The following is a 24,110-nucleotide window of genomic DNA, read 5'->3' on the forward strand; positions in this document are numbered from 1 at the left end:
AATTAAATTCATCATCTAGGAGAAGATTTAAGGAATGAACACTCTAAAAATGGTTGTGATATGATGAAATAATCAGAAACAGCTTAGTCTGCCAGATACGTTGTCTTTGAAAAATTAGCAATTTGAAGAAATGACATGGACCATGAAAATAATTAAATGGGCTAGGGTTCCTATTTCAAAGGAAAACTGTAAATTATTTAAGACACATTCATGATCAGATCTAGCTTCTGTCTGACTACCTCCTCCAGAGCAATTAAAGGAAACTATTTCCTGTTTCCAAATCCACCCTACCTTCCCATAGTGTCTAGATGCTCCAATTCTATTTTCAAGACACAGAACTTGTCCCCAGTTTGCCTTTCCAAATGCTTTCCACCTATCTCCATCTTACCCTCATCCAGGAGGCTGACCTGTATGGCATAGATCCTATACCTTTGGCTTCCATTTGGGTCCATTGAGTTAAGCCAATGGGAGTCCCAGCAGGCAATCAGACAGGAGAACGTGAGGTCAGGACATTTTTCTCCCTAGTGTCTTTCCTGTGAAGGCACTTGGGCTGGCTGCCTCTTTTTTTTTTTTTTTTTTGGCTGCCTCTTTTGACTGAAGCGCCTAGCTCCTCGTAAGTTAACATTCTCTTAGAACTCTCGTGGGTTTTGAAACCACTCCTCCCTTGGCTCTAGAGGTGGTAACAGCTCTACTGTTAATACATACGCTTGAGTGTTTGAGTCTTCTCTTGTAGTTCCCCTATGCCTTTCCCCCCCTTTTAAACAGATACTTTGTACAACTGTCCTCCAATTATCCTTATGTGATTGTGTGATCACTTTACTTTTGGGACTCTGATACATTTTTCCATCATGAAGTCCTCTCTTCTCTGAATGCTCACAAAACTTGATTTTCATCCCTTTGAAGGCACTGTTCTTTTGTAAATTACAGTATTTGCCTAGATATTGTAAGTCTGCCCCTTACTGGAATCGATGAATGTTAAAAGAATGGCTGATTGGCATGGACACAAACAAGAATATTATTACATCACTTAAATTTCTCTTAAACTTGCTGATATAGTAATGTTATTTTAACATGACAACTGAAGTTTTTTCACATTAGGGCAAAAAGTCTGCTTTACTACTGTATCACTGTATAGTGATACAGTATACTGTACAGTGTCAGGTCTGAGCTGTCTGCAGATCTAGAACTCATGCGTCCTCTCCTCCACCCCTCGCACTAGTCAAGAATGTGTTCTGATGGTGTGTCTCATGTGTGTTGCAGGCCTTTCTCTGTAGAGCCGTCTGTTGGAACTCTTAGTGTGGGAGAGTCCATGCAACTGGAAGTGGATTTTGAGCCACAGACTGTGGGAAATCACAGCAAAAGGCTTATTGTGTATTATGACACAGGTATGCATTATTCTTTGTTAAAAGTTCTACATGTTAAGAAAGGTCAGATGGAAAATATGATGAAATAAAATAGGAAGTGGTAATTTTGGCTGCCTTAGAGTAAGCTAATATCCTCAAGGTAAAGAACAAAAGAATGAATGCCTCCAACAGAAATAATGTTAAGGCAAATATAAATCCCACCTGACTGGTTTCTCCAATGCTTGAAAGCCTGAGAAATACACAGCTCAGGAAGGAACATATACCCAGATGTCACACTAGTAGATTGAGGTTATTTGTAAGTAAATGGAACTTGAAGGTAACTTAACACCCCATGTGTTTTCCATTTGATTTGTTGCTGCATTTGTCTAACATTTTGAAAATGTAAACCCCAGTTCACAACAGTCTTGTGTGTGCCCACTAGTCTACGAGTATGTAATATCCAGTTACTTGAATTCTTAGAATGTGCCAATATCTTACTTAACATTTTACTTAAATATAGGACTGTGACTTGCCACTAACATTTTCTTGAAAATGATACGTTTTCATGATTGCACAATCATGAAAATTATACATTGTTTTTGCAAGTATTTAATTGATGGTCATGTATACTCCATGTACATCATGCAAGTCTCCAAAGTTGGTTTTCAAATCAATATTTTACCACTGTCATATTTCGTAATTTTTCTCATTCTCACTTCTTTTTTTACCCATTTCATGTTGATCTACCCTGATTCTCTGCCTCAGAAGGGCATTGGAGGGAGAAAACAGAAGTGCACAGCCAGGGAAATAGCAACAAATGACAGCTCAGAGTTGCTGGTTTTGTGAATGTATATCTGAACAGGATAATTCAAGCCTTTGCCTAAGGACACATGGTTAAGTGGTCATGGCTCCAAACTGCGCTCACAGAATGACAACACATAACCAGTGGCACAATCTATATTTCTTTTCTGTTAGTGTTGGCCGTATTTCACTGGCTGCTAGCAAGAGAAACTGAACCTGAACTAGCTTAAGCAAGGGGGGATGTTTTGACCCACGTAACCCAACAGTGGAAGGTTAAAAGCACAGCTTATAATACATCAGGGATGTAGATTTTTCCAAAGTAGTGGTGCTATTTTACACTCCCACCAACAAAGCGTGAGAGTTCCAATTGCTTCACGTCCTCACCAACGCATAGTGTCTTTGTTTACTTTAGACATACTCATGCTATAAAGTGATGTCTTCTAGTGGTTTTAATTTTCATTTCTCTAATGATTAATGATGTTGAGCACCTTTTTGTGTGCTTATTAGCCATTCATATATCTTTTTAAATGAAGTGTCTGTTCAAGTCTTGCTCATTTTTTCAGTTGTTTTTTTTTGTTATTAATTTGTAAGAGTACTTTATAACTCGATGTTTTCAATACTAATCATTTGTCAGATATATGTATTGTAAATATTTTCTTTCAGTCTTTAGCTTGCCTTTTCATTTCCTTAGTGATACTTTTTGATGAGCAGAAATTTTTAAATTTGATGAAAGTCACATTATCAATTTTTTTCTTTTATGATTAATGATTTTTGCCATCTTGTTAAGAAATCTTTGCTTTCTCCAAGATCATGAACATATTCTCCTATGTTTACTTTTAGAAGTGTAATAGTTTTAGCTTCTAGGTTAATTAACAATTGATCTTTGATTTCACTTTTGAGTGTGTGTGAAGTAGGGATCCTGTTTCTTTTTTTTCCTCATGTGGATTATTGGCTCTTCTCCATTTTATTGTTGTGTTTGGAATTCCAATTACTCTATTATTTAATCTATTACTACTCTATTATTTGTTCCTTTTAACCTTTATTTTATGTATTCCATTCTTTGTCTCTATAGACTTCTCTGGATACTTTCTTCTTCATTCAATAATTTCCTCTTCAGTGGAGTCTCATCTGAGTTTTAATTTTTCAATTATAATTATTTTCATTTCAGAAATTTTATTTGGTTCTTGTTAAATCAAATTGCTCTCCACTCTTTTATTTTTCAAGTTTTCCTTTCATTTCTTAACTATATTAAACATAGTTATTTATATCTTGTCTCTGATAATTCAAATATATTAAGTCTGCTTATTTATTTAGTTTTCTGTTTATTGTTTCTGATAGTTTTCAACTATGGTATCTGTAGAGGAGGAAAAATATCTTTTTCCTATACCCTTCTAAGCTCTTGGCTGGGCCCTTGTAACAAAAGACAGACTGATAAGAGAAAAACATGCCCATTTATTAAATGCAAATTTTATGTGACATGGAGCCTTCATAAGGAAATGATGGCCTGAAGAAATCATTTGGGGATTTTCTTGTTTTATTTTTTTTTATTGATTTTTAGTTGAGTTCCACCGGTGATTGAAAACAAATTCTATATGATTTCTGTTCTTGAAATTAGTTGAGACTTACATGATGGCCCAGAATATGTTCCATTTTGGTAAATGAGCCCTGTGCACTTGAAAAGGGTACAAGTTCCATAAAGATCAATTAAGTCAAGTCTGTTAATCACGTTGTACAGTCCTACATCTCTACTGATCTTTTCCTCCTTCTTTTATTAGTTATTGGAAGATGTTATTCAAATCTAAAACTATGAATACAGATTTGTTGTTTCTCTTTTGGTGCTATCAATTTTCATTTTACATATTTTGAGGCTATAATATTTGGTGTGTACACATTCAGAATTATTATAATTTCCTGTTGAGTTAATCATCTTATCATTATGAAATGTCTTTTAATTGTTAATAAGATTTCTGACATTAAAATCTACTTGATTTGCACCAGTCTGCATTCCCACCAACAGTGTATGAGGGTTCCTTTTTCTCCACAGCCTCTCCAACACTTGTTGCTATTTGTCTTGTTGATGATAGCCATTCTGACTGGGGTGAGGTGATATCTCATTGTGGTTTTTATTTTGCATTTCTCTGATGATTAGTGATGTGGAGCATTTTTTCATATGTCTATATGCCATTTGTATGTCCTCTTTGGAGAAATGTCTCTTCAGGTCCTCTGCCCGTTTTTCAATTGGGTTGTTTGTTTTTTTGTTGTTGTTGAGCTTCATGAGTTCCTTGTATATTTTGGAAATTAGCCCCTTATCAGAGGCACTGTTTGCAAAAATCTTCTCCCATTCAGCCGTTATGGAAGGCAGTGTGGAGGTTCCTCAAAAAATTACAAATAGAATTACCATATGACCCAGCAATCCCTCTCGCGGGTATCTAACCAAAAAATTTGAAAACATTTATACATAAAGACACGTGTGCTCCAATGTTCATTGCAGCTTTGTTTACGGTGGCCAAGACATGGAAACAACCAAAATGTCCTTCAATAGATGAATGGATAAAGAAGTTGTGGTATATATACACAATGGAATACTATTCGGCAGTAAGAAAAGATGATATAGGAACATTTGTGACAACATGGATGGATCTTGAGAGTATAATGCTAAGCAAAATAAGTCAGACAGAAAAAGCAGAGAACCCTATGATTTCACTGATATGTGGTATATAAACCAAAAACAACAAAAGAACAAGACAAACAAATGAGAAACAAAAACTCATAGACACAGACAATAGTTTAGTGGTTACCAGAGGGTAAGGGGGGTGGGGGAAGGGAGATGAGGGTAAGGGGGATCAAATATATGGTGATGGAAGGAAAACTGACTCTGGGTGGTGAACACACACTGGGATTTATAGATGATGTAATACAGAGTTGTACACCTGAAATCTATGTAATTTCACTAACAATTGTCACCCCAATAAATTTAAAAAAATCTACTTGATCTGGTATTTGTATAGTACAGCAGCTTTCTTTTGATTGGTGTGTGGATAATATATTCTGTTCATCCTTTTTCTTTGGACTTTTCTGTGTCCTCATATGTCAAGTGTGACATTTGGAAGCATCACCAGGTGGTTGTTGTTGTTTTTTAATCCAGTCTGAGAATTTTCGTCTTTTAATTGTACTATTCAGTCCTTTCATGTTGAATGCAATTACTGATATATTTCGGTTTGAATCTTCTGTTAGACTGTGAAGTAATTGTTACCATTATGGGGAAATTATTAGCTGAATTTCAACAAAATCCTTTACGGTATTTGTTCTAATAGTGGATGAAAGGTGAAAAAAAAAACACGAGTGTTAATAAACTCAGTCAGTTTCTTACAATTCTTCCATCTGGTTCTCCATGTCTTTGGTATCATTTTTGTTTGTAATGTGTTGTGTTTGTTTATGTTTTATGTCAGCTCCTAAAATTAAGTATTGGAAAAAATGTGGCCTTAGAGTTAACTTTGTGTCACTGTATCACAAGGTTTTGAACCAAGAGTTTAAAAAAGAATGAAGCATAGTCATTCTTTTTGCTCTCCCTAAAATAATTAATTGTTGAAAAATATATTAAATTATCTTTCAAATATTGTTTATCTTTATCTCATCCTTTTAAATATTTTAGGTTGTATTTTTAATACATTTGACATATGAGTACTCTAGTATATGTGTATAATTTACAAACAAACAAATCTACATATGTTGGAGGTATAATGTCAAAAATTTTTATTTGGTTGAATGTCATTAGTGGAAAACAGTAATGACTGCCTAAACACAGTTAATCATGTAGCTTTTTCAAACAGCCATGATCATTAGCTTCTCATCTCCCTAAATAAGCATCCGATTGAACTTTCTGCAGCTGTTTGAAGTATTAATTGATTTAAGGAGGGAAATTGATTTAAGTATGGGTTTTTCTTCATACTTCCTCAAACAGTGTTCTAGAAGGAGGAGCATTGCTACTCCTCCGCGGGAAATACTCAATCACATTTCTAAGTTGTTTTTATTCCCTTCAGTTGCTAGTCCTCCCCTGGATATATTCTTGATAACATGCAACCAGGAGATTTTGCTTTTTTCAACAGAACCAGTGTTCTAGCAGTTAAGGATACTGAGTGTAAATTTCACCAATATCTAATATTTTACTTGTTAACATTTTTCTGAACCAGATCTCTTCCCGTGTGTGTCCTGTAGTGAAATCAAGTTTGTTTAGGCAATTGATTTGACCCTAGAAATGATTTAGTTACCTTTTCAGTTAGTCTGAAACTGTGAAAGAACCAAAGTGATTTTATACCTTTGACAAGCAAATCCCTCCAGAAGAGATTAAAAATACAATTACTCAAGACTACATTGGTAACAACCAAGCCAAACAAAAATCGAAACAAAACAGATAATGAATAAACTAGTTTTATCATTTCAATAAAACTGAGAAGTAAAAATATTTGACTATTAAGACTCAAACAGATAGTTTAATTGCTTAAGTTTTGGACTTTTCAACTGGGTATTGAGAAACGTTACATAATCTAAAGGTTCAGGGAGACATTAGTATTCAGAACGGGCTTTAAAAAGATAGACTGAATTGTGCCCCCCACAATTCATGTGTTGAAAGTTCTAACCTTCAATATGACTGCATTTGAAGATAGCGTCTCTAAGGAGGTAATTAAAGTTAAATGAGGTCATAAGGTTGGGAACCTAATCCAATAGGACCGGTGTCTTTTTAAGAAGAGGTAGATCAGAAGTAGGCCTGCACAGAGAAAGGCCATATGAGGTCACAGCAGGAAGGCAGCTGTCTGCAAGCCAAGCATGGAGGTCTCAGCAAAAATCAACACTGCTGGCACCTCGATCTTGGATTTCCAGCCTCCAGAACTGTGAGAAAATAAATTTATGTTGTTTAAGCTAAAAAATAAAAAAAAAAACAAATGAGAGAGGCATGGTTGTTGAACCGTTGGTTACTTGAATGAGCACTAGAAGTAAGCATAGCAGTTTTTTTCTTCAGTGCCTGGTGAGGTTGCTGTCATCTTAGAGGTGACATTAGCCACTGGCATAATCAGGCTATAGAGCTAATGCACTTATTCAGCATTTTTTAAAGTATTGTGTCTATAACTGAAGAGGAGATATTTCAATTCAGGAGTCAGAAGTTGGCAAGTAGGCTTTTTCCCTAAAGGTGTGGAGATGTATTATTATTAAATATATAAGCAATCATAATTTAGTACTTCAAAGGGCAGCTTCATGGTCATTTATCTATTTTGCTCTGATTAACCGTAAACAAATTCTTTTCCTCCCAAAAGCCAAACAAGGAATACCAAAATATAATATAGTAAGTAATTGAGTGTGATATGATAGCTTGAAACTGCTAAATAATACTTATCTGAATACACCTACACAGACTTACCTGCATGAACATTGTTTGAATTATGTGATTATTATTAATGTGTGTTGTTATACTTAGAAAATCTAACAAAACATAGTTATTATAAAAGAAGCAGATATTTTAACATGGCTTAGAGGCAATGTAAGTATTCCTTGATCTAGTCTTCTTTTCTGCTTTTTATTCCATAGCTTAGGATAGGGAATAGCAGGAGTTAGGACACCTGAATGGTCAGGGATTGTTTAGGGAAGTGGAATGAGGTTTCTGTAAATTACACAGGAAGTAAAGACTCTCAAGTCATTAGGTGTTAGAATTTAAAGGGACATCAGAGGACATCTCTTTAATTACCTTAATTGTAGAGATCGGTGAACTGAGGCCTAAAGACATTAAATATTAACTGTACACCTGAGTAAAGCTGGAACTTGAACCCAGGTCTTCAGCACCCTTTCTATAATCCTACAATGCTTTTCATGCAAATTATAATACCAATTTTGGCATTGCCACTGATGTGCTGGGTCAAGTCCCATAATTTGTTTCCTGGATCTTTCACACAAAAAAAGAACTTCCGAAGAAGTTTGATTCACCAGTTCACTTGACTGGTGAGTCTGACCCTGCTGTGACCAAGAGATGAGAAGCACTCACTCTATTCATCAACTTATTAGTTCCCCAGGGAATCTAGGGCTCCACTCATATATTTTATTTACTGTCCTCTGCTGTCTGAAAGTACTGAAACCACAGTATGAAATGTACTGTGTATATAGCTGGCTTCATATTTTTCGTAAAATTAGTTTTGTTCATATTTGTTTTTGCTAGATTGATAGTAGCAAAACTGGCAAGAGGTAATGAGACCTTCCACAAAATACATCTTTACTAGGACATAATAAATGACGGTGGCTAACCTCATCTACAGTGATTGCATCATTCAACCCCAGAAACCCCAAAGGACCTAGTGTGGGAACAGGTGCTTCAAGGACGCAGAAATGCTGAGGCCTGGCAACCTCATCCATTTTGTAGGCATAACACGCCTTCCATCCTACCAGTCTTCTAAGTAGCTAGTGGCTGGAGACCCTTTTAAGGTTGTCTTCAGGAAAGTGGGTGTAAAAAGCAAGTACTTCAACAACTGTAAGGACAAGACAAGAGTTATTGTTCCCTTCACTTTGAGGATATGATGACTTTTGGAAGATGGAGGAAAAAAACAAATATTAAATAGTTCTTGAAAAGAATATAGTGGCTCTTGCTGTATTTCTGGGAAGGAACAGTTCTGCAGTAAGTAACTCAAGTTGATGATATTAATCTCTCTGATCCCTAGATTTGTGTGAAATAAGTAAGCCCTTGGATATTTTTCTCGATTAGTTTTTCAACAATGAAATGTTTCAACTAACCACAAAAGCACAGACATAATATAATCAACGACTATTATATTGAACACATCTCAACATTTTGCTATATACATTTCTTTTAGATGTTTTATTTTATGGATAACTGAACTGATTATAGATTTGAAGTCACCTTGTTACTCTTTCTTGATCTAATTCACATGTCTTAGTCCTCAGAAAAGCAGTAATTGGGTGCATTTTTATGCTATTCGAACATATTTACTTATCCATAAGCAGTGTATGCTATTGTCTCAAGTAGTTTTAAACTTCACATAAATGGTATCGTACTGTTTGTAGCATTTTTCAACTTGACTTTTTCATTTAACATTATGTTTTAAAGGTTTGAACATATAGATACATATAGCTCTGATTTATTTTAACTAATGCAAATATTCCAGTCTGTGAAAATACTGTAATTAATCTATTCTCCTATTGAATATTAGGCTATTCCTAGTTTTTTGCTATTAAAATCAATGCTATAACGAGTAGCTTTATATATGTCTTCCTGTGCAGCTGTGTGAGATATTCCCTAAGAATAAATATCTAGAAGTACAATTGCTAAGTTATAGGGCAAATGAATCTTGAGCTTTACTGAAACTAAATTGATTAGTCAAGTAGTTGTACCAATTTGTATTTCCATCAGTAGTATGTCAAATTCTTGTTTTTCCACATTCTTGCCAATATACCGCTAAAATAGTATTGTCAAGCTGTTTGATTTTTGTTAATCTGATGGTAATGGAACGGTATTTTATTTTAATTTCTCTCATTATTAGTGCTATTAGAAGTTTCCTGAGGCCCTATAATCCTTTTTTACATTAAAGTATTAGATAAGTAATGTATTCATATGTTCAAAAATTAAAGCAATATTTGAAAGTATTGAAAGGTGTTATTTCCACCCTACCTCATTTTCTTCAACTTGCTCTCATTTTACTGGTTTCTTGTATATCCTTCCAATGTTTTTATGCAAATAGATGCAAACACGAACACTCGTACATGTTCTCATATTCCCCTCATATACTCAAATAACATACTCAGTAAATTGTTATAAACCTTGCTTTTTCTACTTAATCATATATCCTGGATATCTTTCCATATCTCTGTATACTTTTTCATACCTGCATAGTATTCCGTTTTAGGTATAGCACAAATTATTTAACTAGCCTTCTCTTCATTACATCAGCTGTTTCCACTCTATTGTTATTAAGACAATATTGTAATGAATACCCTTGATCTTATTCTGACTCATCTATAGAATAAATTCCTAGAAGTGGGCCAGATAATAATAATTTTATAATTTTGATAGGTATTTTGATCTATGTCACCAAATTCACTCCATGGAGTGGGGAAGAATGGTACCATTTTGCATTCCCACAGTAGTGTATGAGAGTGCCTTCTCCCCAGTCTTGACAATGGATTATGTTCTCAAACTTCTATTTTTGTTTTGCCCATCTAATGGGGGGAAATGGTATATAAATGCATCTTCAATTGTATTTCTTTTATTATGAGTGAAGTTGAGCATCCATTAATGCATTGTATTATATTTCTTTTTTTGCAACTCTATCCCATGCTTCTATTGGATTGTCTTATTGATTTCCAAGAGCTATTTATATATTTGGGTATTTAATTCCTTTGTCTCAGGTACAAGTTGCAAATATCTTACCCAGTTTTTCTTTTGTTTTGCTTATGAATTTTTGTGCCATGTGGAATTTCTTTTTTCATTTTTATGTAATCACTTTTCTTAATTTTTTTTAGAGGGATCTGGATTTTGAGTCACAGTTAGAGAATTTTCCCTTTAAAGTTATGTAAAAGTTTTCCTGTCTATGATTTCATATTGAACATTTAAATATTTAATTCATTTGGCTTTTATTCTGATGTTGTTTTTCCATATGGCTACCAAGTCATCCCAATAGCACTTTGTTTTTTTTTTAAACAAAGTTCATCATTACACCAGTGATTTGAGGTGCTGCCTTGATAATATAATAAATTCCAATATGTGTTTGAGTCTGTTTTGATTTTTTATTCCATTCCACTCATTGATCTGTCTCTTTATGCTGTTTTAATTATGAGACTTTATACTATGTTTTGATTCTGTCAGTTCTTATTTTATTGTTTTTTAATAAAAAACATGTTTTGGATTTTGTTAGATTCTTTTTCAGCATCAGTGGAGAAGATCATATAATTTGTCTCCTTATATTTATACTGTATTAATAAATATTCTAATAGTGAGCCAGCTTTCATTTCTGAAACAAGTTCCACTTGGTTGCAAAATATCTTTCTTTTAATGTGCTGGTGAATTGTGATTGCTAATATTTTATTTAGGATTTTACATTGATATTCATAAGTGTAGTAAGCTTACATATTGGCCTATTTGTTTTCTTTGTTAGGGTATAATAGCAATGTTATATTGAAAATTCAATGTTGGAAATTAAGAACTAATTGTGTTAGTTTAACAATAGAATGAAGACTGCAGAAGACAGAATTAGTGAACCTGAAGAAAAGTCAATAGAAAATACCAAACTGAAGCACAGAGAGAAGTAGAAGAATGGGAGGAAAAAAGAACCAAGAGCAAAAGCCATGTGAATTGTGAGACACAGTCAAAATGTCAACATATATGTAATTGGAGTCTTAGAAATAGAGGAAAGAATGGGGTAAAAAATATATTTTAAGAGATAGTGTCTGAGAATTTTCCAAAAGTGATGAGTTTTTGAGAATTTTCCAAAAGTGATGATATTAATCCAGGGTTCGCAAAGCTCAGCAAATCCTTGATGGTAGAAATACTGGAAACCAAAGCAAAGAGAATATTATGAAACTAGTCAGAGAAAAAAGACACATTACCTTAAAAGGCACACTAATAAATCCTGATGGCAAACTTTTCAGCTGAAATTGTGAAAGCCAGAAGACATTAAAATGGCATTATTCAAGTGTTGGGGGAGGGGAGGAAGCTAATTTAGAATACTTTACCCATTGAAAATATCCTTAAAAAGTGAGGACAAAATAAAGATATTTTTGGGTTAAAAAAAAAGCTGAAACATTGTAGAATTCTTTGTTGGCATTCTTTTCCCTTATATTGAAGAAGATATTTCATTGTTTTTTAGTTTCCATTGTTTCAGTTGAAAAGTTACCTGTAATTCTAACCATGGGTTCTTTGAAGATAATGTCTTTTTCTCTCTGGCTACTTTTAGGATTTTTTTCTTTGTCTTTGATTTTCTGCAGTTTCACTGTAATATATTTATGTATGAATTTATTTTAACTTATCTTACTTGGTATTCTTTGGGCTTTTAGAATTGTGAACTGATGCCTTTAATCAATCCTAGAAAACTCTTAATCATCATTTCTTGAAATACTGTCTTTGCTTCATTATCTTTTTCCTTTCTGAGCTTTACACTATCTCACTCCATCTGCCTAATCTTTTACCCATTCATTGTGCATTTCCCATGTATTTTTTATTTCTTCATACTGTCTTTTGTATTTTCTGAGCCATCTTTAAAATTAATAAAATTCTCTTATTAAGTATATTCTTAGAGTTTTAAAAATTTAGGTTATTTTATTTTTACAAGAGCCTCGAGTGTGGCTCTTTTTCAAATTTTCTAGTTTTTTCTTTTAAGGGATAATTTTTAAATTCTATTTTATTGGGGAACAGTGTGTTTCTCCAGGGCCCATCAGCTCCAAGTCATTGTTCTTTAATCTAGTTGTGGAGGGCACAGCTCAGCTTCAAGTCTAGTTGCCATTTTCAATCTTTAGTTGCAAGGTGCGCAGCCCACCATCCCATGTGGGAATTGAACCAGCAACCTTGTTGAGAGCTCACGCTCTAACCAACTGAGCCATCCAGCCATCCCTCCTGGGACTCAGCAGCAGCTCGTTGTCTTTAATCTAGTTGTGGAGGGTGCAACTCACTGACCCGTGTGGAAATTGAACCAGCAACCCTATTGTTCAGAGCTCATGCTCTAATCAACTTAGCCATCTGGCCACCCCTAGTTTTTTTTGTTTGTTTTTGTTTTTTTAATTTCTTATTCTTGAATATAGTGAAGCTCATCTTTTGTGTCTTTAAATTACTAAGCATAGTTATTTTATAGTCTATATGTAATCTTTCTAGTATCTGATTCTTTGTGGATCTGTTTCTGTTTTTCTTGTATTTGTAAGTTCTCACTTATGGAGTTTTGTTTCCTTGCATGCCTGGTTCTGTTTGGCTATGTGCTTTTTTTTTAATTGAAAAATTTGAAACTTTGGATGCAGGTACCTTTCTCCAAAGAGAAGTGAGTTGCTTCTTCCAGGTTTCTGAAGGGAAAGCTGGTCCATGATCACTAAATTCAAGGCTTGAAGTTCTCTGCAAGAGGTAGATAAATCCAGTGTAATATTTAATTCGGAACCGGGGCTAGTCTACTTCTGGTTCACCCTCATCTTGATACAGTCCTTTGAGGATCAATTTATTGTGGGGAGAGCCTCCTCCTTCTTTTTACTTAAGCTCCCCCTTATATAGGCTTGGGGCTTTGATTTCTGTCACTCCTGCCCTCATAAGAGTGATAGCTCACAATGTCTAAGAGTAGCATGTCCTCAGGTCAAACTTTCTTCCATGTTCATTTATCTCTTTGGGTCCTGTTCTTTCTTTAATTTTGGCCTCATAGTTTCTTACCATCATGATGGCTCTGAAGTGCCTTTAAGACGATGTTTATTCATATATATCTCAGATTTTTAGTTATGTTCAGCAGGAAAGTCATTTAACTTAACCTAGCTTATCATTGCTGAAAAAAGAAAAGCACCCGTCTTTCTTTTTAAGTAGTACATGGAACCAGACCTACTTATGGTTGCTTTAGTTTCATTAAGGAAAGAAATCACTTTTGAAGGGAAGGTGGAAGTTGAGATGAAATGTGATTTTAAAAAGTCTAAACTTATTAAACTTATATTTTAAAAAGTCTAAACTTATTAAACTTATTAAACTTATTTTTTTTGTTTCTCCTTTGTTTATTTTATTTATTTATTTTTAAATTTATTGGGGTGACAATTGTTAATGAAATTACATAATTTCAGGTGTACTATTCTGTATTACATCATCTATAAATCCCATTGTGTGTTCACCATCCAGAATCAGTTCTCCTTCCATCACCATATATTTGATCCCCCTTACCCTCATCTCCCTCCCCCCACCCCCCTTAACCTCTGGTAACCACTAAACTATTGTCTGATACCACAACTTCTTTATCCATTCATCTATCGAAGGACATTTTGGTTGTTTCCATGTTTTGGCCACCGTAAACAAAGCTGCAATGAACATTGGAGCACACGTGTCTTTATGTATAAATGATTTCAAATTCTTTGGGTAGATACCCAGGAGAGGGATTGCTGGGTCATATAGTAATTCTATTTGTAATTTTTTGAGGAACCTCCACATTGCCTTCCATAGCGGCTGCACCAGTCTGCATTCCCACCAACGGTGTACCAGGGTTCCTTTTTCTCCACAGCCTCTCCAACACTTGTTACTATTTGTCTTGTTGAAGAAAGCCATTCTGAATGGGGTGAGGTGATATCTCATTGTGGTTTTTATTTGCATTTCTCTGATGATTAGTGATGTTGAGCATTTTTTTCATATGTCTATTTGGCATTTGTAAGTCCTCTTTGGAGAAATGTCTCTTCAGGTCCTCTGCCCATTTTTCAATTGGGTTGTCTAAACTTATTTTTTAAAGCTATAAAGAAAGTAATTACAAGTAGACTTAAAGATTTAATTACATAAAGACTTAAGAACATTTATTCAGAGAGAAGTCATAAAGAAATTAAAAATTCTACAGAGAATAAAATTGCAACATATATGACAAAGAGTTAATTTTTTATTATTAAAAAGGTCTACAAATTAATAAGCAAAAGATGAACTCCTCAAAAGAAAAATGACCAAGGTTATATAATAGGCATCTCACAGAAAAAAAAAGCATATATATATATATATATATATATATATATATATATATATATATATCAATTAATACATGAAAAGATGTTCAATATCATCCATAATTAAGAATGTGTAAATTATAGTAACAATGAGTTTTTACTCATCATATTGTTAAATTTAGCTTATCAGAAAGTTTAAAAGTTGACAAGTGTGCATACCTTTATTTGGGATGGAAGTACATGAAAATATTAACAGCTCTACCTCTAAAAAACAGGTATGATTGAGTGAAGGGGAGGAAGACATTTTATTTTCATGGTATACACTTTTATAATACTTGAAAATTTTACTTTATGTATACACATTTTTTAATAAAAATTTTAAATTTTAGAGTCAAATGTTTTTTCTTTAAATTTTGGGGAAAGTTTTGCTGTTTTCAAAATTATGGCACCTAAATAACATTTACAATGTATATTGTTGTCAATTTACTAACTAGCTGCTTGGTGCATACAATAGGGAATGGAGCAGAAATGTTTGTTTAAAAAAATAAGGTACAAGTGATTATGCTTTGTGTTGATTAAAACTTCAGCAGCACAGATCAACAGAACATTGATGGTATTTAACTGTTTTCTTTTTCTATGCACTTCCTGTGACATTGCAGAGATCAGATATAGTTTGTAGGTTTGTGTCTTTTTGGAAGCAGGACCCTCATTTATACACCTAGAATTAAGGCAATTGGTGCATCTTGAATGAAGTCCAGTAGTTAAATTACTATGCTAAATAAAATTGTTCTTAACATTAAAAAATTTTAAATTATAAACATAACTTTTGCCTTTCTATTTTTGTAGTGTGTATGTGTGTGTGTGTGTGTGTGAGTGTGTGTGTGTGTGTGTGCCATTTTTGTTTTGTTTTAACTACTGTTGTTTAGGAATGTGGTTTCTTTTAAATAGTCTGTTTTCTGTTCATGAAGTTATTGAACTTCTTTCCTGATCCCCTTTGATTGGATTTAGATCCTCTCATGCTGAGCAGCTCTTCCCAGTTATACTTGGTACAGCTAATTTAAGAATCAGAAATCCAGCTCACGCTTGAAATAGAGATGAGGCATATGGTTATAATTCTAGAATTCAGGTGCCCTCGTGGTCAGGCTGTAGGATTTAAAACTATTACAAAGAAGAAAAAGTCTTGGAGCTCCCACCACAACAATTTATATATTTTTTACAATGACCAAGCAAGATAGTTGGATTCTCTATAATTGTACCAAACATAATATTTACGTTTTCTGATCATGTCTGACTTGTGGATTGATAGGGGGAAAGAATTAAATGTGTAATACTTGTACAATATTCCCTAACTTAACCTTATGAAAAAAATAGCTTAGTAGCATCATTCTAGAATAAATCTCAAAGTGCGTTCCCATTGTACTTTTTAAATTTCTAGGTGAAAAAGTGTTTGTGTCGCTGTATGGAGCTGCCATAGATATGAATATAAGGCTAGACAAGAATTCTCTGATTATCGAGAAAACCTACATATCTCTCACCAATCAGCGAACTGTAACCATTTACAACCGCAGTGACATCATTGCCCATTTCCAGTGGAAGATATTTGCTGCCCAGGGAGAAGAAGACAAAGAAAAGTACAGGTTTGTAAGACAAATCACCTATATGCTGTCATTTGAGGGAACATAAAGCTCAGTTATTATGAAAAATCAATGACTTTTGTGGCTTTTAACCTACTCAACAATGTGAAATTTTTATAACTTGGTTCCAGTGTATGGTGTTCCTTTTTTCATTTAAAGAACTTGATTTGAGCTACATGGAACACGATGTTGTCCATTCTCAGTTAATTCCAACCTGGTTATAATTAATTGGTAGCGAAACTACTGGATTTTAAACACCAAACATCATTCTTCACTATTCTCCCCAAAACTAATCTACTTGTCTGTAATTTATTTCATGACTCTAACCACATTGATCAGATTTCATAGGATTCCTAAAAATAATCTTTTTTGGGTTGAGATCAGTGTGGATTTCTTTTTTTTTTTCAGTGAAAAGCTATTTCCAGAAAATACGAAGAATGAGGAAAAAGAAGGGCTTACATATAATTGCTTTTATAGTCTCAGTTTTAGTAGCATTGCTGAATCCCTGCTAACCTTATAATTTAATAATGATTTCTTGTTGGTATCTTTAATCTTATGTTTTTTAAAGTGATACTTCAGGCAGTGGAGAAAATTAATAAAATGGAAAACCAAACTCTTTTAACTAATCTCTTCACTGTTACATTTTGAATATTTCTTTTTACTGAATCTACCCTTGCCTCTTTTAAACTCCTTCCAACCTCCCTAAATTAGCACTTTTGCTGCTTTCATTGGAATTTTTTTCAGCCTTTTTTATTTGCCTCCCCAATTTCATTAAAGATTAACCCTGGGAAGCTTCAAAGCTTTGTTTAAAACTAAGTTAGTATGTGATGAAAATAAAAGTCTTAGGTCCATAGAAACCAGGCAGAAATCTCCCACTGTGCTGCCCCTAATTGAATCAGAAGGAGCTGTGACAATGACAGGACACAGTGGACCAGAAGCTTCATCATTCAGACAATGAGCTTTAATCACTGGATTGCCACTGTGCCGTCTTTAAAAAGTGAGAAAAGAAAAGCCTGTCCTGCCTGAAAACTTTAGTTTGCCTCCTAGTGTAGAAATACCAGTAGTTTAAAAAGGCAAGAGGAAACAGCTCGCCCATTGCTTCATTTGTCCTGATTCTCCAGCTGACATGTGTGTACCAACAATCAGAATGGTCCAAGCAGGTGTAAAGATAAAATCGGAGGTCAGGTACGAACAAAGGAGCAGCAGTAAACGTAACATTTAAATATCCTGCTTGTCCTGTAGGCATAATATTCTGAGGAGAATGAATACACTATCAGAGGGAAAGACAGTTTTAATTTCAACTATATGTGCTTTTGTATGTATAGAACACGATCGATGCCATGCCTATGTCCAAAGAGTATTTAAGGAAGTTAATTTCAACGGTGAAACTCAAGAAAAAATCAAACCAATTGCTATCAGAGATGCTAAGTTATGGAGAATATAATCTCAATCACATGTAGATGGATATTTCTTTTCTTTTTCCCCCACTCTACCTACCCCAACACTCACACCTTTATCCCTTTAATACTATTCTTGAGTCTTATTCCTTTTCTCTTGTATTGTCTTTCTTTCACCATATCCCTTATTCTTTCTATTAGTTCCTCTAGCAACATTTTGTAGCAAGGGAATAATATGGGATAGCATTTTCATAACTATGATTGGAAGCCTAATTTTATTATCTAGGATCATGTCTCTCCCTTAAACAATGAACTTGAAAAGTGGTTTCAGATGGCTAAATAAGAATACCTACATTTTCATGTTGGGTGACACAGAGCAACGTAACTCATGTTTCTCCAAACTGGATTGGTTCATCTAAGTGAAGAGTTTGTTGATTGTGCTACCCTTCTCCCTCTCCTCTCTTCTCTCTCCCTCTCCCCTCTCTCTCTTCTCCTTATCCTTCTCTCTCTCCCACATAGTAGTCAGCATGGATTTATTCGCAACATTCAGGTGTAGGAAATGACATGTTTCTCTAGATAGGTCAGTTTTATTGGGCTTTGAGCCTGCCACGCAGGTAGTAATAAATTTAATCTTAGTTGTATTTGGGGAGACCCCTTCCCTTCCCTAGGGTAATACTAGAATTTGAAGACTTGAGTGGTACTTGGTAAATGGGAGGAGAATCTCTAGGCCTTAGTTTATAGCAGTCATCGCAGAGTTGCTCAGTGTCCAGGGTCACATGGCCCATTTGAAGGTGGATGGCTCTGTCCTTTCCATGCCAAGTGTGGACATGTGGGTATTTTTCCCAACTGTGAAGTCCATGGCTTTTAGATTTTACTCTCCTCGGCATCCAGTTACTACCACTTGGGGGTGCTGCAGAGGAGCAGAGTGTCTAGTACCTGAAGATGAGGGACATCATTACTGGTTCATTGCTACTGTACCGGAGACACAAGTCTTCCCCGTGGACTGTAGTCCATAGGCTGAACTGTACTTGATATCTGAAAGTGATGGGCATTGGTGGCTACCAGACCATTTGGAAAATAGGTTAAATTCCTGGTTTTACTTAGAGAGATGGCTGGTGTGTTGTTACACTCTCTGATGAGAGGTGTCCTCGTCTGTAGAACAGGACTACCTCTGAAGCAGGAGACCATGAATATCAGCAGGACAAATGCCCCAACAATAGACTGAGGTATCTAAAATCCCTTGTTGGAGTGAGCCCAGCTCAAGGTGCTGTTGCACGTTCCCTTCTTAGACTCTGAGCCACAGCTCTAGTTCTCCATCCGGTACCTGTCTCTCCACCCGCCACTACCCTCCGTTTGCATTATACAGCTGTTACTGATCCAAGAGTCTCAACAGTGTGGGAGAAGAGCAGCATTTGGAAATTTGTGTTTTGTTGTCTTTTGTTTCCTGGTGCAAGGATTGAGTTAATCATATTCCTCAATTCATGGAGCATTGACATCCTTGGTCCATACAAGGCATTTTATCCCGAAACCCCACTCCCGTTAACCTCCGAAATAAATGTAATGTTTATGATTCCCATCATTTGTTTAATGAATCCTTCAATCTCTTATATCAAATTTACCCACATTTCTTTTTTGTATCATTGCTAGCACTTTGATGAACATGTTTGTAGCTGTGTTTTTAATTTACTTCCATGGTTGTTTCTTTAGGATTTATCCCTAAAGATAGGTATCACAAATTCCACTCGTAGGAATTAATGGTTTCCTTTCTTTCTATGGACTGAGCTCTCGTTAATTTGTGCTGCTCTGCCCGGCAGTATAAAGGGATTGCAGCTCTCGTTACCTTGGACACTGCTTCCCAAATAGCAATAAAAAGGAAGCACAGAATGCTTTCTTCCTTGGAACCAGAACACACTGAATCTATTTCTTCGACATCTTTATGCTATGTGGCCAAAGGAACCTGAATGCTTAAGTTATTAAAAAGAGTTATAAGACATTGATGAACATATGGTTTGTATGAAGTCATTTAGTAAATGTTGGGCCAGGGACAGGAATTCAGTGAACCTAAGCTCTCACTGAGAGAGCTAAACAATTTGTCTCTCATCATTGGTAATACCATACAATGCTGGGCAAATGGTCATATGCCCTGGGAGGAGATAATATTCAGGCTTCAAAATTCAGATGAAGTAACTGGTACCAGGAGTAATGTGAATACACCTTCGGTGAGGGCAGTGAGTAGAGGGGCTGGGGAAGGCTGCTTTCCTTGCTTATCACAAGGGATTTGAAGAGCTAGAAAGAGTAAAAAAGGTATCTTTGGTTTAGTTTGAGCATTGTATAAGCTTGACAGCTCGGTAATTGCCTATGGTTGACACAGGGAGAAAACTGGTATTTATTGAGCACCTGCTTTGTCCCAGGAATGGCAGCAGGTCCTTGATCACATTTAATCCTCAATACATCTTTATGACGGAGGAGCCCCTATTATTTCTATTTTACAGGTGAAGACACTGAGGCTTAGAGGAAACGAGTAACTCCCCAACTCAAAGAGCTAGTAAATAGATAGTAGAATCACTATACAAACCTAGTCCTTGCTGGTTCTAGATTCTGTTCTCCAGGTACTTTAACAGCTAAGAAAGAATTAAAGCTAAGCAAGTTTAAAGGAAATAAAATTGTCCTTGAAGTGTGAGAGGCAGGATAGATGTTAAGTATTTAAAAAGCAATCTGGAAACACAATTACCGAAAATGAAATATTGTCCAAATATCCATGAGGGCTCAGGAGCAAGCAAGGACATTGAGAAGGACAGGAAGCCCAGGAGGACTTCTTGAAGGAAGTGACCAAGAGGAAATTGAGGCTCTTGAGACGTTAAAGTACAAGATCATTCAGCTAGTATGGTACAGACTCAGGGCAAGGAGGGGCGAGCCCAGGGTGATGGAGGAAGACTATTCCCAGAACGGTGGACTGCAGGAGAGCCCTTTATAATGTTTTTCAGGGAAGTACCAAATGAATCTCACATTTCCTGTTTTTCTTTAGGGTCTGTGAGCATCTACTCAAAGAGGAAAAGAATGAGACTGATGAGTTTCTTGAAGAGTATGTTACTGATCCTTCCCTCCGAGAACAGCTTTCCATTCTCTCCCGCACCTTTGAGAATCAGAGGAGGCTCATTCAGGCAAACGACGTGCTCTTCCTGAATAACGTTTTCACCATTGAGCCCCTGGTGAGCACATAAGTACAGTCTGACATACAATAAACGTAAGTGGGAGTGCAGGGCTTACTGTGATGAGAGTATTTACTCTGGGATGGACACAGTGAGTTCTGAGAGCATAAAGATGCCATCTGAAGAGCCTCATCCTCATTATGAGACAGTGAATGGGGGTTAAAGGTAAGCCTGCTCATAGGTTTATAGTCACACTTTCTATGGACCAGTCACTGTTAAACACTTTGTATGCATTCCCCAATTTATCTCATCCGTGTATATATTATCAGTTATAATCGGTCCCCCATTCTATAGATGAGGAAATTGAGATTTAGAGAAATTTGCTAACCATTCAAGGCTAAACGGTCAGTGTCAGTCATTAGAAATTTATCCTTGATGAGCCTGACTCTAGAGCAGGGTTTCTCAACCTCTGCGTTATTGATATTTGGGGCTGGGTAATTCTTTGTCCCGTGCACTGTGGGATGCTTAATAGTATCCTGGCCTTAATCCAGCAGATGCTAGTTGTGATGATCAAAACTGTCTCTGGACATTGCCACTTTTCCCCTGGTGGGCAGAATTGCTTAGTTGAGAACTACTTTGTCCTTAATTCACTCAATAAATACTTACTGACTGCATGTTCTATACCAGGCACTCTGTGTGCACCAGGCCTCGGTGAACAAAGCAGACATAGTCCTCGAGCCCACGGCCTATCTAGTGAAAGTGGAAGCAGAGTTAGAACAGGGCTGTCTGATTCCACAGAGCAAACTTGGACCACACTGGCCCACTGTCTCACAGGAAAGTAGCCAGCATCTTCTGTACTTACTGTGTGCTAGGCACTGTGCATTAGCTCACTGAGCAAGTATAGAGTGATGTGAGGATAAGGAAAGCAACAGGAGCTGAGAAAGCCCAGCAGCTACGAATAGTTAGAGCTGCTGGGTTGTTACCATTCAAACCAGTTGGAGAGAAGACTTGGGGACAAGGACACATGAGAATACAAGGTCACTTGTGGGAAATGCCACTGACTTGTGGAGACCTGTTTTCCTTAGGTCTGCACCTCCAAATTGTTATTGAAGGATATAACCTAGAAAAGGGATTCCACGGATAAATCAGTTTCAGAAACACTGGGTTCAGTATTGTCTGAAATTCTCTGTAAGGCTTCTAAAAGCCTTTAGTCTGATCATGTGCCTTGCAAATCTCAGAGGGAGGCTTCGCTTGGACTATTCTGCGGGAATCACTGGTGAAGACAGTCAGTACAGTGGTTCAAAGACTGAGGTGCTGCTCGTAGACGAAGAAGTTAGAGAAGGCTTCTTGAGGGCAGAGCCTTAACTGGGTCTGGCAGTTTGGGACTTTTGGAAAACAAAGTTGGGGATGTGCACGGCATGGCTCTTTCAAGGCTCCGTGAATGGATCAGTTTGTTTGAAGTAAAGGGTTCGTGTAGGGAAGTTGCAGAAGTCAGCTGACGATGAATCTTCCGTCACATCAGAAGACCGTCCAGGTCTCAGCTGAGTAAAGGGATCTTCAGATATGATGGCTTAGACCAGCAAGAGGTTAAGGCTAAAAGATGAACATGTAGTCTTGGAAGGACAGGAAAGATACCAGTTAAGCCCAAAGATGTTGAAAAGTTCAGGAAGGCATTACAAGTGCAAGGAAGCAAGCAGCCGAGCGGGGCGGAGGCAGGGAGGGGTAGTCAGTCATGGCAGTCTTAGACATGCCGGCAAGGCCCAGAGTGTAGACAGTTCAAGATTCCTCCCAGCTGGTACTGGAGATCCAGGCTGGTGACTACTGTCTTGTTTCTCATATCCTCTGGGAGTGGATGACTTCGAGATGGCAAACATTGGGGGTCAGGAGGAGATGGGAACCCATGGCAAGTCTTGTCCATATCCAGCCCAGAAGTAGAAAGACTAGGGTTGCCTCAGATATTCTTCTCCTCATGCTCTCTTCCATAACCTGAAGCTTCTTGATAGAGATATATGTGTATTAAAAGAAAGCATTTAATATAATTGCTTTTTCGTTCTAGATAGGAACTGAATTAGGCATTCTTATAAGGCATCTTTTCACCATTAGGAAGAAAAGCATTTCTTAAAACAGTGATACACAGAAATTGTATCTTTTAAATAAATGAGACTAATTTTGTTTATGTGGTATGAAAAAAATCACAGCCGTAGGAAGGGGATAGTATTCACTTAGAGTATAAGTGATGTTTATAGTATCTGTAATGATTTTGTCTTTTCTGTACACTGTTCAGGTTTTCTTCTTATAACAGTATTCATTAGCTGGTTCTTGACAATTTTGGCAAAATGAAAACGAAGGCATGAAACTTTCCTAGTGTCTTCCTAAAGTTATTCTGGTCAAAACAGCAGAACTCAAGTGTCAATTGTAGTGAATTATTTATTGATGTTAAATCTCCTTTTTTCCCCCCTACTTAAAGATCCTGATAGTTTTATAGAAATACAGTTCTTGTGAGTATAATATAATCTTACCTTGTAAATTACTTTTGAAGGTATTTTATGGGAAAATTCTGCCATTTCATTAGTTTCTTGACCGAAATGTGAACGATGGGTGTTTTCCATTGTTGAGATTTTTGTTTTCTGGTACAGATAAATAAATGCTCTAGCAGTTTTGAATGAGAGAATTGGGAAAGGATTTATGGAAGAGATGAGAACTGAACTGTATATTAGAGGACGGGTAAGATTTAATTAAGTGGAAAGGAAGGAGAATGTTTCCACTTGGAGAAATTATGAAAATAAACAAAAAAGGGAAACTATTAGTTTCATGGAATATTCCCTAACGTATGGAATGCTGTGTTCTCTCAGCAGAGAACCAGCCAGCTCAGAGCTCATCTCCCTTTCCTCCATATCTTTCTATCCTTTACGGTGGGTTCATCATGTTCTACTGAAAGTCTCTTCCGAATCTTGCTCATGCATCATATCAGTTATGCCAAAGCCGCTATTTGATTTCTGACAGTTGAGCTCTGCATCAGCAGTTAGTGGTTTTTTTCTTTAGTGTGATTCCTTTTAATTAACTTCTTGATATGAATTGAGTTCACAGTAGAAGCAGAGAGGATTAAAACCACACAGTGTCACCTACTGATCTAACAATCGG

At 36.1% G+C, this 24,110-nt stretch overlaps 1 protein-coding gene across 1 annotated transcript in view; it reads left to right on the forward strand.

Moving 5' to 3' along the window:
- The window catches only part of HYDIN (HYDIN axonemal central pair apparatus protein), a 293,325-nt gene that overhangs the window by 34,094 nt on the left and 235,121 nt on the right, over positions 1-24,110 (forward strand). Inside the window, exons 7-9 of the mRNA XM_081030536.1 lie at positions 1,261-1,385; positions 16,225-16,426; positions 20,846-21,029. Of these exons, the coding sequence (XP_080886662.1) occupies positions 1,261-1,385; positions 16,225-16,426; positions 20,846-21,029 (511 nt within the window). The remainder of the gene's footprint in view (positions 1-1,260; positions 1,386-16,224; positions 16,427-20,845; positions 21,030-24,110) is intronic.

Source organism: Rhinolophus hipposideros (genome assembly GCF_964194185.1).
Source record: "Rhinolophus hipposideros genome assembly, chromosome: 21".
NCBI classification, from domain to species: Eukaryota; Metazoa; Chordata; class Mammalia; order Chiroptera; family Rhinolophidae; genus Rhinolophus; species Rhinolophus hipposideros.